The sequence below is a fragment of the Ictalurus punctatus genome, chromosome 25 (genome assembly GCF_001660625.3).
Source record: "Ictalurus punctatus breed USDA103 chromosome 25, Coco_2.0, whole genome shotgun sequence".
In the NCBI taxonomy this organism is placed as follows: domain Eukaryota; kingdom Metazoa; phylum Chordata; class Actinopteri; order Siluriformes; family Ictaluridae; genus Ictalurus; species Ictalurus punctatus.
In genome coordinates, this window is record NC_030440.2 from 12,667,043 (window position 1) to 12,682,508 (window position 15,466).

The window sequence follows — 15,466 nt, forward strand, 5'->3', positions numbered from 1 at the left end:
CCTTTCCTCCACTGGCCTCAGACTGAAGCGATAAGCACTGGGGGTAGAAACAGACGCGACTGGTGTGTCATAGTGAAAGTGTAGCTGATGTATCAGTGCTTGGAACTCTGCTGTGTTATAAGTAATGCAGTACTTCCCAAGCACTCGCACACACTCACTCACACACACAGTCCCACACCACCTTAACAAGATTATGTGCATCTCCACAGAGTATGCAATTTCTTATGCGTAGGGGTCTTGTTTAAACGGCAGGGTCACTTACGGATATCACCTCAGTACACTGACATCATAAACGGTACACTATTACTATCAGATATAACTGAGATGCAGTTTTCACCCACTCAAGGAGTATTTCTCTTTTTGATGTACTGCAACATCAAATTGAATTGTATCCGAGTGGGATTTTCCCCCCTGCTGCTTTTCAAGTGTCTCAGAAATAAAATGAAAGTATTTACATGTCCTCAGACTTGATAAGTGTTCACCTCCTCAGTGTGGATTACAGACTTGAGTTGTCTCAGATGTGCGTCTGTGAGCTTTGCGCCTTTAGATTTGGGGATTTTCTTCCATTCCTCAATAGAAATTTTCTCTATAACAACTCTATAACAAATTAGATCGAGAATTTTGGTCGACAGCAATTTTCAGGTCATGTTACACATTTTCCACTGGATTTAAATCTGGGCTTTGATTCAACAAGCCACTCCTTTGCAGTTTTCCCCCTGTGCTTTAACTCATTGTGCAGTTGGACCATATATTTTTAACCTAAATGCAGATTTCTGGCTGACTGGAACAGGTTCTCCTGAACAGTTTACTTCTATTTTGCTCCATCCAATTTGCTTATGATGGCAACAAGCTTTCCAGTTCCTCCTGCTGAAAAGCAGCCCCAAAGCATGATGCTACCACCACCATGCTTGATCATATGAATGGTGTTACCTGGGTGTAGAGCTGTATTTGGGTTGCGCTTGAAGTTCTGCTCAAAGAGTTGAATTTTGGGCTCATCAGTTCAGAGGATCTTTTTCCTCATGCTGTCAGATTCCTTGATATGCCTGCTATATGATTTTACTCAGGAGTGGATTCCGTCTAGGTACTCTACCATAAAGGCCTGATTGATGGAATATTTATGAGATGGTTGTCCTCTGGTCTGCTGAGCCAAAAATTCAACTCTTTGAGCAGAACTCTAAGCGCAACCCAAATACAGCTCTACACTCAGGTAACACCATTCATATGATCAAGCATGGTGGTGGTAGCATCATACTTTGGGGCTGCTTTTCAGCAGAAGGAACTGGAAAGCTTGTTGCCATCATAAGCCAATTGGATGAACCTTTGCAGAGGTCTTCTGAAGCTGGTCACCTCCATGACCTTCTAGCCCGGTTACTGAATTTGGCCAGAAGGCCAGCTCTAAGAAGAGTCTGGTGGTTCCTAACTTCTTCCATTTCACAACGATGCTCCTGGGAACATTCAAAGCTTTATAAATGGTTTTATACCCTTGCCCAGATCTATGTCTTAACACAATTTGATCATGGAGTTCTACAGAGCTTGGCTTCATGGTTTGGCATGCAATTATGGGACCTTTTACACACAAGTGTGTGCCTTTCGAAATCATGTCGTATCAGATGAATTTGCCACAGTTCTGAAGACAACTCAAGACAATTAAAGCAAATAGGATGCACATGAGCTCAATTTGAGTACCTTAGTCAAGGGTCTAAATACTTATTTAAATGAGAGATTTAAGTTTTTCATTTTTAATAGATTTGCACCAATTTCTAAAACAAACAAACAAACAAACAAAACAAAACAAACAAAAACATTGTTTTTGCTTTTCCATTATAGATTATTATGTCTACATGGATAGGAAAAAAATGTCAATTTAATCCATTTTAAATTAAATCTATAACACAATAAAGTTTGCAAAAAAACAGAAGAGATCTGAATACCAAAAGCATTATTATTTTTATTACGATAAATTTACGATTATTATTATCGTCCGAGAATGACTCATGTGATCGTATCTCCTGTTGTGGTTTTAGCATTCGTTGCCAGCTGTGTTATAAGAAGTCAATCAGCATTTTAGTGACCTACATTCATGCAAAGTGGGCGACATCATGTCTGCTAGAAGCTGCTTGTGCTGGAGGAAACTGTAGACCTAAATGTGCACAATCCTGTCACTTACACATAACCTTGATAACTACAATGCTTGGAGAAACACTTCCTCTGGGAGAACAGTTTTTCTGGATCATATAATCCCAATATATATATGTAATATATATATATGTATATATATATATTATGTTTGTGTTTAACCCAATGTTTAGGGTCATTGTGTTGTTGAATCACCCAGAATCTCCCCAGATTCAGTTTCTTGGCCATTGAGATTAAATTCTCCTCTAATATGAATGTCTCGATACATCACTCCATTCATGATGTTTGCCTTTAGTGTGTACAATAGAACATGGTGATCAGTATATCAGCGGTGATACTCATTACTCGGTTACACTAGATGATAGACTTTTGTGAATAGCTCAGAACAGGAATAAAATCAAGCATTTACAGGGTAAGAAAATGGTTACTCACCTTAAATCTGAACTTTTTGTGGCCCTAGTCTTGGGCCTCTAAACATGAGAAACCAGGGTAAAATATCTTTTCCTTAATTTGGACTTTCATCAGTATGCTCTCAAGTCAACAGTGAGCCTAACAGTGAGTGGCTCAGTGGTTAAAGGCTCTGGGTTATTGATCAGAAGGTCAGGAGTTCAAGCCCCAGCACTGCCAAACTACCAATGCTGGGCCCTTGGGCAAGGCCCTTAATGCTCAATCGCTCAGTTATATAAATGAGATAAATGTAAGTTGCTCTGGATAAGGGTGTCTGCCAAATACCATTAATGTAATGTAAAATAGGTCTCAGTGACATGGATTTACTTAGCTCTAACATACAACACTCAGGTACAATCCTCTACAGCATTCTTTGTCCAAGGTGTTTTTAATTAACACAGTTTAAAAGAAACATTATCTACAGTTCTTTCAAAGTCAGTGTAGTGACAAATACAATTCAAACATCTTGAACGGTTGAACTAACCTTCTGAACAGTAATGGCAAAATATCCATCCAAGTGTTAGTGAAGTTAAAATAAAATGCTGCCGTGAATCTTAGAGCTGTGTTTAGTATGATAGATCATTGTAATTTTAGTCAGGCAATCAGAAAGACATGTTCTGTGTTTTCTGTGGTGTTACCTCACATAACCCCCCAACCACCCCCTTTCTTAAAAATAATAATAATAATAATAATTTGCCAACTTCCATATCTGTATAGGCAGTACAGAACCATGGTTCAGGTTTTGGCAGGTTGTTCCCTTGTTCACTTTGATATTTTACCCCTAACACATGCCAAATAACACTTTTAGTGTCTGGGGGTGCAGTCGAGCACACATCTAGGGAAACTGCATGATTTCACATATAATTGTGTTGCATTATCAGTGTATCTGATGAGGAGGAATTAACACAATAGAATCAAACAGGTCAAAATGATATTCATACATTTTAGAAAAGACATCGACAGATAAATTATGCTTACATGCTTGATTACAACAACAACAACAAAAAAACCCCCACCAACATTAAATGGTTTCTCTTCATTATTATATCTTGGATTAAACAAACAATCAAAAAAACAAAGCTTTACACTGAGTAAGATTATGGTTTAGAAATGAAACTGAAAAGACATTTTTACACATATCGCTTTTAGGTTGCTCCTTTGCACGGGCCCAGACTGGAACATATTCAACCACTCATCAACATTTAAAAAAAAAAAGTGTGTCATGGGAAGGAAACACAACACAAGAAAAACATGACATGTATAGCTATATAAAGAGGGGGGAATTCACAAACTCTCATTATTCGCTGAATGGACCAGTTCCACACTGAGGACGGTCTACAATACTGACAGCACGCCTGTTTGTCTCAAGATGCACATTTCAGTGGTTAGTTATCATATCTACTTTTTTCCTGTAATTTTGCTGTAGTATCACTGCTGTAAAACTCTGTTAACGAGTGCTGTAATGTAATCATTGAAACTGTCATGAGCACGATGTTTGTAGAAATGTTGACTGATATGCATAGAAACTGGTGCGTTTCCCTGGAACATTGATTACAAGCCTTAGAAGACATTTCTTTACTAAATAAAATCTCCTCTCCTCCCCTCTCCTGTCCTCCAAGCTTTTCAAGGTCGTACTGTTGTTGGCGTTGGGTGTCCTGTTGCTCGGAGCAGATCGTTCTCCTGCAGGACGCAGAGGAAAGAAGGACTGGAAAAATGGTCCAGCTAAAAGGGGCTCCAAAGGAAAGGCCCCAGAACTGCGGATAAGTTTTGATTCTGCAGTAGAAAACCAACCACATACCTACCAAATCTCTCCAAACCAGTCAATATCACCATGGACTTATGAGTGAGTCTGTTTAAAATTTATACACGGTGTTATATACATACAGTGAGGAGAAATTAGTGTTCAGACACTTTTGTTTTTGGTATTTAATATTCTTTCAGAACATCTAGTCAGATTTAACTAGTATTTCCTGTTATAAGACTACAATATAACAAATATAAGATTATTAATAGTCTTTCTACACATTTTTTTAAAACTAATTTCAAACTTGAAATTGAATTGTTTTACTGTCACTATGCTAAATCTAAGCATTTATTTATAGATAGACACATAATTATCTGCCAGTAGAATAATAAAATTTAGCACTTGAAATGAGTAAAAATGTCTAGAATTAGGTTTAATACAATTTGGTTGATTGTAACCTTACACCGATCAGGTGAAGTGAATATCATAAGAAGGGGTGGGATATATTAGGCAGCAAGTCAACAGTCAGTTCTCGAAGTTGACATGTTGGAAGCAGGAAAAATGGGCAAGTGTAAGGATCTGAGTGACTTTGTCAAGGGCCAGATTGTGATGACTAGACAACATCTCTAAAATGACAGGTCTTGTGGGTTGTTCCCGTGAAACAGTGATTAGTACCTACCAAAAGTGGTCTAAGGAAGGAACTCCCAAGGCTCACTGATGCGTGTGGGGAGTGAAGGCTCGCCCGTCTGGTCTGATCTCACAGAAGAGTTACTGTAGCAGAAATTTCTTAAGAAGTTCATGCTGGCTCTGATAGAAAGGTGTCAGAACACACAATGGATCACAGTTCACTGAGTATGGGGCTGCGCAGCTGCAGACTGGTCAGAGTGCCCATTCTGACCCCTGGCCACTGCTGAAAGCACCTAAAATGGGCACATGAGCATCAGAACAGAACCATGGAGCAATGAAAGAAAGTGGCCTGGTCTGATGAATCATGTTAACTTTTACATCATTTTCTTTTATGCTGCTTACCTGGGGAAAAGGTGGCACCAGGATACACTATGGGAAGAAGGCGAGCCAGCAGATGCAGTGTGATGCTCTGGGTAATGTTCTGCTGGGAAACCTTGGGCCCTGGCATGTAACATGTGGATGTTACTTTGACATGTACCACCTACTTAAACATTGTTGCAGACCAAGTACACCCCTTCATGGCAACAGTATTCCCTAATGGCAGTGGCCTGTATACAGTAAAAGTCCACATAAAATGGGGGTAAACTGTACACGGTTATTTTGGGAGCATGACTGCAGTCTTGTGGTATTGACCTGCCGTTAACCTTTTACTCAGCACAGAGCAGATCGTAATCTCAGACATGCATAACAGGGTTTTTTTTTTAAATTCCTGTTATACCGTAACATGACCTGAATATTAAAGCAGTGAACGCATAGTCAGTAAATTACTTTATTAAAACGCTTCATTGTTTGCATTCTCACTGATGGTCTCAAGTTAATCTATTCAAATACATCTCCTGAAGGTATCTAATAACTTAAAACAGCCAAGACATGTTTACTTGAGTTTTATTTAAAACAGTAAATAGTCAAACGATCATAAACCCTCTAGTTTGCTGTTATGAGTCAGTGGGCTGCTTACGCATACAATTGTGGTTACAGTATATGAGCTCTGATTTTCCGGGGGCTGTGAAAGAGAAACAGCTTTTGTGTGTGTGTACTCAAACAAGAATGTTTCACAAAGTCATGTAGTGACATTTTAATACAGTGTTTGCAAGAAATACTACTTTTATATCGCAATCCTGTCTTATTGGTTGTGCCTATTCAAAAGGAGAAAGAACCCTAGTGGTTATCCATGATCCCATTAAAAGTCTACTACATCACACACGTCCTATTTATCATTCTTGTCTTGTAGCAGTTGAGGAACTGTATTCAAATACACTCAGTATATTGCTGTAACTCTTTGACTTTTGCTAAGCTTTAAATCTGCATTATCAGAGACAGGGCATTGAGGTGCACTATAGAATATGGGCAAATGTATCTAATATTTCTTATTATGAGATTAATATAAATTATTGTAAATCAAATATAAGCTTACTCAATCTGTTTTTAGTTTAAAAAATGCTTTAAATTTTTTTAGAAGCATTACATTTTTTATTCTATTGATAATTTTGCTTATTTCTAGAAATATGTAAATACTGTAAATAATTTTTTCAAATTCTGCCAACAGAATAAGACTACTTCAAGCTTGAAATGAGAAAGGTTTAATAATCTTATATATAGTTTGTTTGTAACCTTATAGGAAATACTAGATAAATGGGATTGTATTCTAGATGTTCGTACTTGTTAGATGTCAGTTTTGTTGTGTGTAGTTATTGTATTGTCAGGATTTACATAAAGTTATACATTTCTTACTAAACAGTATCATAACCACAAAACACTATGTAATAGGCAAGAAAATAAGCTCTGTGGGTTAAGGTGTACAATGGAAATTAACCTCTTTGAACGTACTGCCTCATCCCAGGGTCTCTTACGACGAATCCCGCATCCCGAGCCATATCTTTGAGGCGAAGTGTGAAAGGACTGGCTGCATGAATAAAGATGGACATGAAGACGCTGGTCTGGAATCGAAACCCATCTTCTACCAAATCCTGGTGCTCAGAAGAGTAAAGGGCAAAAAGAAGAAATATTCCTTCCGTCTGGAGAAATATACCACCAGAGTGGGCTGCACATGTGTTTTACCTTACATCATCTCTCACATGTAGTGCTGCAGTGCCATATTTGACTGAAAAAAAAAAAAGTGCCTACACCTTCAAGACCCCCTGTATAGGCTATACAAGGTCATATGTTGCTCTATTATTGCTTGCTTTTCAACTCAGGAAACTATCAAACATAAAGAGCTTGACATGAAGAACACTGTCAAGGGGCTAAACATTTGAACTGTTTTCACAAACATTAGCGTTGTCTCCTCAACTCTAAGCTGTTTTTTGTTCTGAGTCTCATTAACAACAATAAAGGACCAACAAAAAGACAAAGCACAAATTAGTCATTTAGTAAAGATATGTTTTACTGACTGTCATGCCAAATCAGAAATACGATCTTTATGACAACCACAAAAAGAGCAAATGGGTTTTCCTCAACAATTCACATCAATATTGTCATTTTGTCTTCGGCCTAACTGCCATTAACAGGTGGCATGACAACACAAAGAAAAACACATAGACGTTCCCAAACAAATCACAGCATTCACAACTAATGCTAAAGCACCTTCTCTGATTGCCACTTCATTAAAATATAAGTACAGCATCTAAGTGTTTCTTAATTCTCTCTCTCTGCCTTTCTGTCTCCCTCTTTCCCCATCTTGTGTCCCTGCTCTGCTCTCTTGATATCTCTTTTCTTAGCTATCATTTGAGCATGATACAAACAAAAGTCCTTTAGCTTATATATGCCTTTGAATTGTGCTTAAACATTTATTAAGGAATATCATTCTGAAGAGGATAACAGTTATGAGCTTATAATTTTTTTTTTGTGTCATCAAATCTCATGAAAATGCATAATGTTAGTTTAGAGAAAAATCTGCGTAGAGAACAAAGGCAATGTGAATAAACTCCTTTATAAATGTTTTTTATTGAGAAATCACATGTGCCTCTATAATAAATAAATGGTAAGTGAATAAACATGCATAGCTTGCGCTTTGCTTTGCTAGATGGCATACATTTAAGAAAAAGCAGATTATTATTATTATTATTTTTATTATATTTTTTTTTGCAATGTGTATAGACATTTATGAAGTGCAATATCTGGTTGTCTTGTCCCCAAAGTACTGATCGTAAGTTTCAACGTCTGTACGTTTGCATTATTTATTAGCTATTTCTTGTTTCTCTTCTGTCTTCTACATCATCACCTCAGTACGTACAAAGGATTGATTTTCTAAACGGTTGCTGATATCTGCCACCTGAACGTTTGACACTAGAAATTCGGCACACTTTGCATTGTTGTCCAGACAGTTATTAATTTTGACATTTTATACCCCATGAAAAAAAAAAGCTTTGTTGAGTTTTAAATTGCCATTAGCAATGTCCACTATTCGCCTCCAATACTTTAATGAGAAGTGATGTCTTCTTTTACTGATCTCCCTCTCGTCCTACTTTTTTTTTAAAAACCATCCCAAACACAGTCCGCTTTTCCTCCACCACTCTATCGGCAAGCTTCCTCCTTCAACTCCTTATTCTTCCTCACTTCTTCTGCGTGCTTGTCCTAAAAGCATCAAAAACAGTCCTCATTAGAGTAATTAAGGACAGCTGAAAAAAAAAGCCTCAGTATTGGGCTCCAAAACTTCTCATATTCAAGAGAAAGAACATTTCTAGGCAATAAAACATTATTTACATTATTATACATTATATAACATTACAGTTATGCCACTGCTGAAGGGAGGACATATTTACATTTATGGCATTTGGCAGACCCCATTATACAAAGCGACTTACATTTGTTTCATTTAAGAACCTTGCTCAAGGGCCAAACAGTGGCAGCTTGACGGTGCTGGGGTTTGAACTTCTGATCAGTAGTCCAATGTCTTAACCATAAAAGTCTAATGTTTCAAAGTTATCTGGCATCATTTATATTAGAAAAGAAGGTTAAACCTACAGCTCTTTAGTTTGTTCCCAACCTTCTATTTACAGCCCTATAACAGGGTATTACTCAGTCAGTGATGATTTGAAGTAAAACCCCTTTAGGAAGCTAAGAACTCTTACGATAACTATGGTGTCGGTCTCAGCTACTGTATCTGTCTATATTCAGAGCAGATGAGGGTCTTGCTCAAGAGACCCGACCAGCAGCAGATAGTGACCAGGGATTTTGGTCAGGCAGGGCAACATTAAGGCCATTAGAGTAACTCTGCAAAAGGCAGTTGAGAGTCAACAACATACAGTGTTTAATCTTTGAGTCTAGCAGCTAAATATAATAAATGAACAGAGTTGACATCCCAATTTCTCAAAAACCACACAAAAGGCTCAAAACAAACCCCAAACCTTTTGGCATTGGAAAATGGAGATATGTATCTTGTATCTGCAATGTATGTTAAATTGTTATAAGATTAATTAAGAGAAATTGTTCTCTACATCATAGACACACTGTCTGCATTTACTGTATATGTTGCCATATTGCAGAATTTGTGAGGTTTTATTATTAATTTTTAACTATTCCAATCTAGCAACCCTGTCATTACCTGTCCTGTCTGTTCCACCTGTTCGACTGAAAATGTTCACAGAGCGAGTATGGGCCAGGAAATATCCTGCCCCTACAAATCTCTCTTAGGGCTTGTTGCAATTCCAATTTAGACCACTAGGTGCAATAATAACTCATGAGGTGGCAGTGAGCACGCTGCCTCATGGTTGATGCACATCTAGAAATGTGAGCAAATCAACAAAAATCGTTTGTATGTATCAAATAACTATATCAAATACCCCCCCCCCCCCCCCCCCCCCCACACACACACACTGCTCGCTCGCCCTCACAATGAATTAAAGGGCCAGTACACCGTTGAAAGATTTAAATGAAGATGAGTTGACAAAAAAGTATATATTGCGCAGAAAAATATATTTGTAGAGTAGTATATTTCATATCCAGTTAATGTTATTATATATAAAGTTGATATTGTATATTACCAATTTGATGTTCAGTGATGAAGTAGAAATGCTTTTGTTGTGGTGAGTGAATGTGAGACTAACAGGAGGTCTTTTAGAATTCAGTCAATGTTAATATGAATTAATAACATTCAATAAGTTAATAATCTTACTTTAATCTTCAGAATTTAGGTCATGTGTTCATGTTAATGTGAGTAATGTGTTTTCTGCTTATGAGACCAGTTACTGTGAAATAAATTGTTCAAATGGAGAGAATAAAGTTTATATTTACAGTTCCTTCAGAATTAATAAATAAATTTTATTATATATAAATATATTTAATAAATGGATTATTATTAATTCATAAGAAGGTTTGAAAGGCAGGACTATCAGTATCGGTTATCGGTATCAGTCGATATCACTCTGAATAATCGCTTATCGGTATCGGTGTATTAAAAGTGATTTTCTGGATTAAATACACCACTAACAATTGGCTTGAAATGTGTATCTTTAGGCTAGAGAATCCATCCTGAAAAAGAAATTGCTACAAATTTTATGGTGCATATTTGGGAAATAATATAGTGCACTGTCCAGGGAATATTCACATTTGGACGACACTACAAAATGGCCACACCCCAAATAGTGCACTATATGGTGAATATGGTGAAATTCAGACATGGCGGCTATTTTCTTTACACGATACCTTTTCCTGAAGTCTCTCCAGCATTGCGGCCAGCAGGGCCTCGCGGTTCTCTTTGTTGGTCTCCATCTTCTGTTCCAGCTTCTCCTTTGCGTTCTTGATGAAGTTGTTGTTCTCCTCAAAGGCCTTCTGGATGACCTCCCTCTCGTGCTCTCTCTTCTCAGCCAGGTGCTTCAACAACTCTGCCTCCTGGAACTGAGCGGAGGCTTATGTGTGTTAATATCTTATTGTCTGGAGATTATGTGTGTGAGACAAAGACAGTGTGTGTGCGTGTGTTTGTGTGTGTGTATGTGTGTGTGCATTCTAACCTTCCGTCTCTCCTCAGCAGCCTCCAGCTTCTTCTGGATCTCCTCCAGTGAGGGGTCCTTGCGATGTGGCATGGTGGCATTCAGCTCTGGCACGCCATCGAATGACGGGGGTTTCAAGATCACTTCAAATGCCTGGCCCGATGCACGCTTGTTCAGCTCGATCACTTCAACGTCCTTGATCTCACACCAGTTCAGGTCCACTGCATCTATCAGAGAATGATTCAAATCTTATTTATAATATTACAAATGAGACAGGGACAAGTGGTCCCCCCCCACCCCAAATTAGAAGGAAGGTAACAGGTGTCAGAGTACCATAACTTTAAAATGAAAAGAAAGTCAAACAATGCAGGCAGATAAATATCTTAAAATCACTGTAAAGCAACATACCAAAAATACAATATCTAGTATTTTTAAAAGCATGAAGAGCTAAACAATGCTTATTTATAGTGATAGTGAAAAATTAAAGACTTTGTGGTTAGTATAAATATAATGAACTGTAACCAAGTGAGTAAATGTATTGAGTGATGGTAAAATGAGCTAAGAGTTGCCAGGCTACACAGGAGGCCATTTACCTTCAGCTTTGTAGGTCGGCTTCTCTGTAATGTCTTCCTTGATGCAGGAGCAGAATAGTGACACTAGAGGGAGCTCCTTCAGCTTGTCTCGATATGCTTAAGGGAGAACAGTCATGTCAACAAAGCGTCTACAAAGTGGTTCCTTCACTTCAGAGGAACTACAAACAGCATTAGGAACAACTTGGTCATTTATCTTTAGGCCATGTGGAGTAAAACTGTAATGAACATGACCTGTGGAATAATGCAACCAGTCAACATACCTGCCAGGGTCATACTGTTCGTTTTCTTTCTTCACGTAGCTAGCAAGGAAGTTTAATCGGCTCTTTTCACTGAGAGAGAGAGAGAGAGAGAGAGAGAGAGAGAGAGAGAGAGAGAGAGAGAGAGAGGATTATGTTTCTTTCTTCATCAACTGCACTTAAAGTAAGCATCAAATAACCTCATGAGCAAAACTTGTTGGCTATTGATTATGTTAAATATATCTTTTCCCCAATACTTCTGACTAATGATATAATGATAGTATAATCCAAAATGTTGATCCTAATTAATGCTAGTGTTTTGCGTAGTGTTTTCCCCACACTTTTTAAAAATTTTATTCAATATTTCATTTCAAGACATCTATCAACACACTGACCAATCAATAAATCAATAAATCAATTGATCGATATTGAATATTGATGTTGTTTGCTACTTTGCCCCAAATCCATGGTAACAGCACATCCACATCTCATTGTGTAATGAGTGTAATGATGAGGATGACTGACTACACTGTGATTTTGTCCTGACACCTGCTGAGGGAATAATGTAAATTCAGATGAGGGTCAGCAAAAGGGTTCAGGTCAGTGATATGTGCTCTGGGTTTCATTTCATAATTACATAAACACATGATATGACCCATATAACATGCAGAAAAAAATTCTCATGCACCTGTCTTGGCATATGATTATGCATAATAGTGACACATGCCTTTGAAAGTGGGAGACACCCCCCATCCCCCCATCCCCCCACCCAAGCCCACACACACACACACACACACACACACACACACACACACACACACACACACACACACACACACACACACACACGCTAACCTTGTGCAACCTCCTATATACACGGAGTGCTGATCAATATCCACTTCCTGCAGACGTGGCTGTTTATTTACAGCTTGTCAGTGGAATGGAGAGAAGAGCCACGGCTGCGCTTGGAGGTTACTAGACATGTTACAATACCACTTTTACTTTTTCCGATACCAATAATGATACTGAAACCTTAAGTATGAGCCGATATCGATACCCATCTGATATTGTTCTCTTTGCCCAGATGAGGATGGGTTCCCTTCTGAGTCTGGATCCTCTCAAGGTTTCTTCCTCATATCATCTTAGGGAGTTTTTCCTCGCCACCGTCACCACCCGCTCGCTCAATAGGGATAAATTCACACACTTAAAATCTGTATCCTGTGTTCATATGTTTCTGTAAAGCTGCTTTGAGACAACGTCCATTGTTAAAAGTGCTACACAAATCAAACTGAATTATATTGAAATTGAATTTGCAAACTACTAAGATTTAGAATGTATTTATGTATTTACTTTTCTGTTTTTTTTTCCCCACACTCTCTCAAAAAATCCAAATTCAATCTTTGCCATTTGTTAAAAGATCTGATATCAAATCCACCATGATTTGCTGCTATCAGACCCGATACCGATACTGGGTTCCATCTCTACCAGCTATCATACACTGATATTATTGAAATTTTGAGCATAATTGTTACACATGCAACTTTTCCCTGTAAATCCCACTTTAAATGTATTACATAACAATCGGCTTCTGAGGCCAAAATGGCACACAGGCATGATGCCAGTCTGTAGTTAGTATCATGCTCTTCCTAGACCATAAAATATCAATCAGTGAGTACAACAACAAACATCCTCATTCACCAATAAATTTCAGCATTGACTTTCACATATACACACAAGCTGCATCACGTACATTATTAATGACTAAACAAAAATGTTGCATTAGCACAGACATTACATTAGTGAACAATCTTCATTAGTGATCTCTGATGCAGCACAATCAGTCCTTTGTTAAATCAGTCTAATCCGAACATTTTGAAAGGTTAGATAAATGTTCAAAAAAGTCACTGGGTGGTTTGTTTTTGGTACAGTGCACACTTACCCAGTCTCCTTAATAATGTCCGTAATGGTCGTCCCCCTCTCTCCTGCTTTTTCTCAGAGTCTGCACGTCCTCGGATACAAGAGCTCAGCAGCATCAGCAGCACTACCACTCCTAATGCATGACATCACCAGCTAAGGCTGCTATTGGCTGAGGAGCACAGTGCTTTCAGAGGATGGAGGGAAAGGAGGGGCAGCAATAGAGCAATAGAGGGATATATATATATATGTGTGTGTGTGTGTGTGTGTGTGTGTGTGTGTGTGTGTGTGTGTGTGTGTGTGTGTGTGTGTGTGTGTGTGTGTGTGTGGAAAAGAGGGATGGGGTGACGACTTACTTTTTTGCATCGTTCTTTGGGTTCTTTTAGCCTCTCAAGCCACTGGGTTATTTATTTCAATAATTTACTATAACTGCCTTTGTAGTGCTGGAAATGGCTCTAAGCCTGCTTTGTACTGCACAAATTTAATAAGGAAATTCTTATTCTTAAACTCATTTATGCCATTTCAATTTCTCTAGAAAAAGCAAATAGACAATAACATCTCCTCTATTCAGTTTCTGATACTTTTTCATGCCAATTAAAAAAAACCTGCTTGTTACATTTGTAAGATACATATCTGAAAATAAAAAATAACTTAAAAAAAGCTGTTTATGACAGCCTTAATTATCATTAGATGACATCTGAAAATTCTTTAATATGCGTGATACTGGCTTAAAACAACATCTATTTCAGTTTTACAAGTGTTCATGTGTCAGACTTTGCTGTTTGGTTGTCGCTGCCAAAGAGAGTTGTCTCTTTGAGAGGTGTGAGACAATGTCGAAGGCTGTCGCGGAGCTAAAATGCAGAGAAAAAAAGGAGAAGAAAAGACGTAGAGTGACAAACCTAGTCAGCATGGAAGTAAAAAAAAAAAAAAAATCACTGTCACTGACAAGAGAATTGAGTTTTTATGATGATGTTAAGTTTTGCTTTAGGAAGCATGGAGTCAGTGTTGTGGCTGAACAGGAGAAATAATCAGCTGCCTGTTTATATCTTGTGTCACGTGTAATATTTCATTCAGCAAAAAAACCCATAACATTTAGTTGCTACTGTAATTTGAATGTTATTAAGAACATGTCACTCCTTCATGCATGTGGTGCACACTGCAAAAACTTACATCTTAGCAAGTGGAAATACAATATCTTGAATATAATCAAATGTATCTAGTGTTTCCTATTAAAAGATTACAATAAACTAAATATGAGATTATTAAACCTATTCCTATCCTTTTTTATTTCTAGCTTTAGCATTTTTTTTTTAGCTTTTATTTCTAGAAACAAGCAAAAGGATCTGACAATAGAATAAGAAAATTTAAAGCTTGAAATGAGTACAAATGTCTATAAAAGGGTTTAATAAATGTATAGTAAATTGACAGTTTAGTGCAGTTATAGAAGGGAATGATATATAATTGCACTATCCAGTGTCACCCAGATTAGGATGGGCTCCCTTTTGAGTCTGGTTCCTCTCAAGGTTTCTTCCTCATATCTCTCAGGGAGTTTTTCCTCACCACCGTCGCCTCTGGCTTGCTCATTAGGGATAAATTCATACATTTAAAATCTGTATCCTGAATTTATATATTTCTGTAAAGCTGCTTTGGGACAATGTCCATTGTTAAAAGCAAATATACAAATAAAAGCAAATTGAATTGAATTGAATATTGTGCTAATGATAAAAAATACTAGATAAATTTGACTCAATTCAAGATATTTTCACCTGCTAAGATGACATT

The 15,466-nt window shown here is 37.7% G+C and overlaps 2 protein-coding genes across 5 annotated transcripts; one reads left to right on the forward strand and one right to left on the reverse strand.

Moving 5' to 3' along the window:
- The first annotated feature begins 3,841 nt into the window (after positions 1–3,841).
- Positions 3,842–7,206, forward strand: il17a/f3 (interleukin 17a/f3). The gene is made up of 3 exons (XM_017455432.3): positions 3,842–3,967; positions 4,203–4,426; positions 6,855–7,206. The coding sequence occupies exons 1-3, from the start codon at positions 3,953–3,955 to the stop codon at positions 7,093–7,095; spliced, it is 480 nt and encodes a 159-aa protein (XP_017310921.1). The 5' UTR covers positions 3,842–3,952; the 3' UTR covers positions 7,096–7,206.
- A 170-nt stretch (positions 7,207–7,376) lies between these two features.
- stmn4 (stathmin-like 4) lies at positions 7,377–13,814 on the reverse strand. Of its 4 annotated transcripts, none has more exons than XM_047150984.2 (7): positions 13,710–13,807; positions 12,828–12,950; positions 11,795–11,863; positions 11,535–11,630; positions 10,963–11,168; positions 10,658–10,849; positions 7,377–8,587 (listed from the first exon to the last, which is right to left on the reverse strand). In XM_047150984.2, the coding sequence occupies exons 3-7, from the start codon at positions 11,805–11,807 to the stop codon at positions 8,528–8,530; spliced, it is 567 nt and encodes a 188-aa protein (XP_047006940.1). In that variant the 5' UTR covers positions 11,808–11,863; positions 12,828–12,950; positions 13,710–13,807; the 3' UTR covers positions 7,377–8,527. The 4 variants fall into 4 exon arrangements, with proteins under 4 accessions (XP_047006940.1, XP_047006939.1, XP_017310917.1 ...); XM_047150983.2 differs by having other exon boundaries at positions 12,803–12,950; XM_017455428.3 differs by lacking the exon at positions 12,828–12,950 and having other exon boundaries at positions 13,710–13,814.
- Positions 13,815–15,466: the final 1,652 nt, after the last annotated feature.

Coding starts and splice junctions, on each gene's coding strand:
- stmn4 (XM_017455428.3), bottom strand. Junction 11,169..11,534: donor GCCGACCTACAAAGCTGAAG/GTAAATGGCCTC, acceptor ATTCTCTGATAG/ATGCAGTGGACCTGAACTGG. Junction 10,850..10,962: donor CTGCTGAGGAGAGACGGAAG/GTTAGAATGCAC, acceptor GCCTCCGCTCAG/TTCCAGGAGGCAGAGTTGTT.
- il17a/f3 (XM_017455432.3), top strand. Junction 4,427..6,854: donor ATATCACCATGGACTTATGA/GTGAGTCTGTTT, acceptor GCCTCATCCCAG/GGTCTCTTACGACGAATCCC.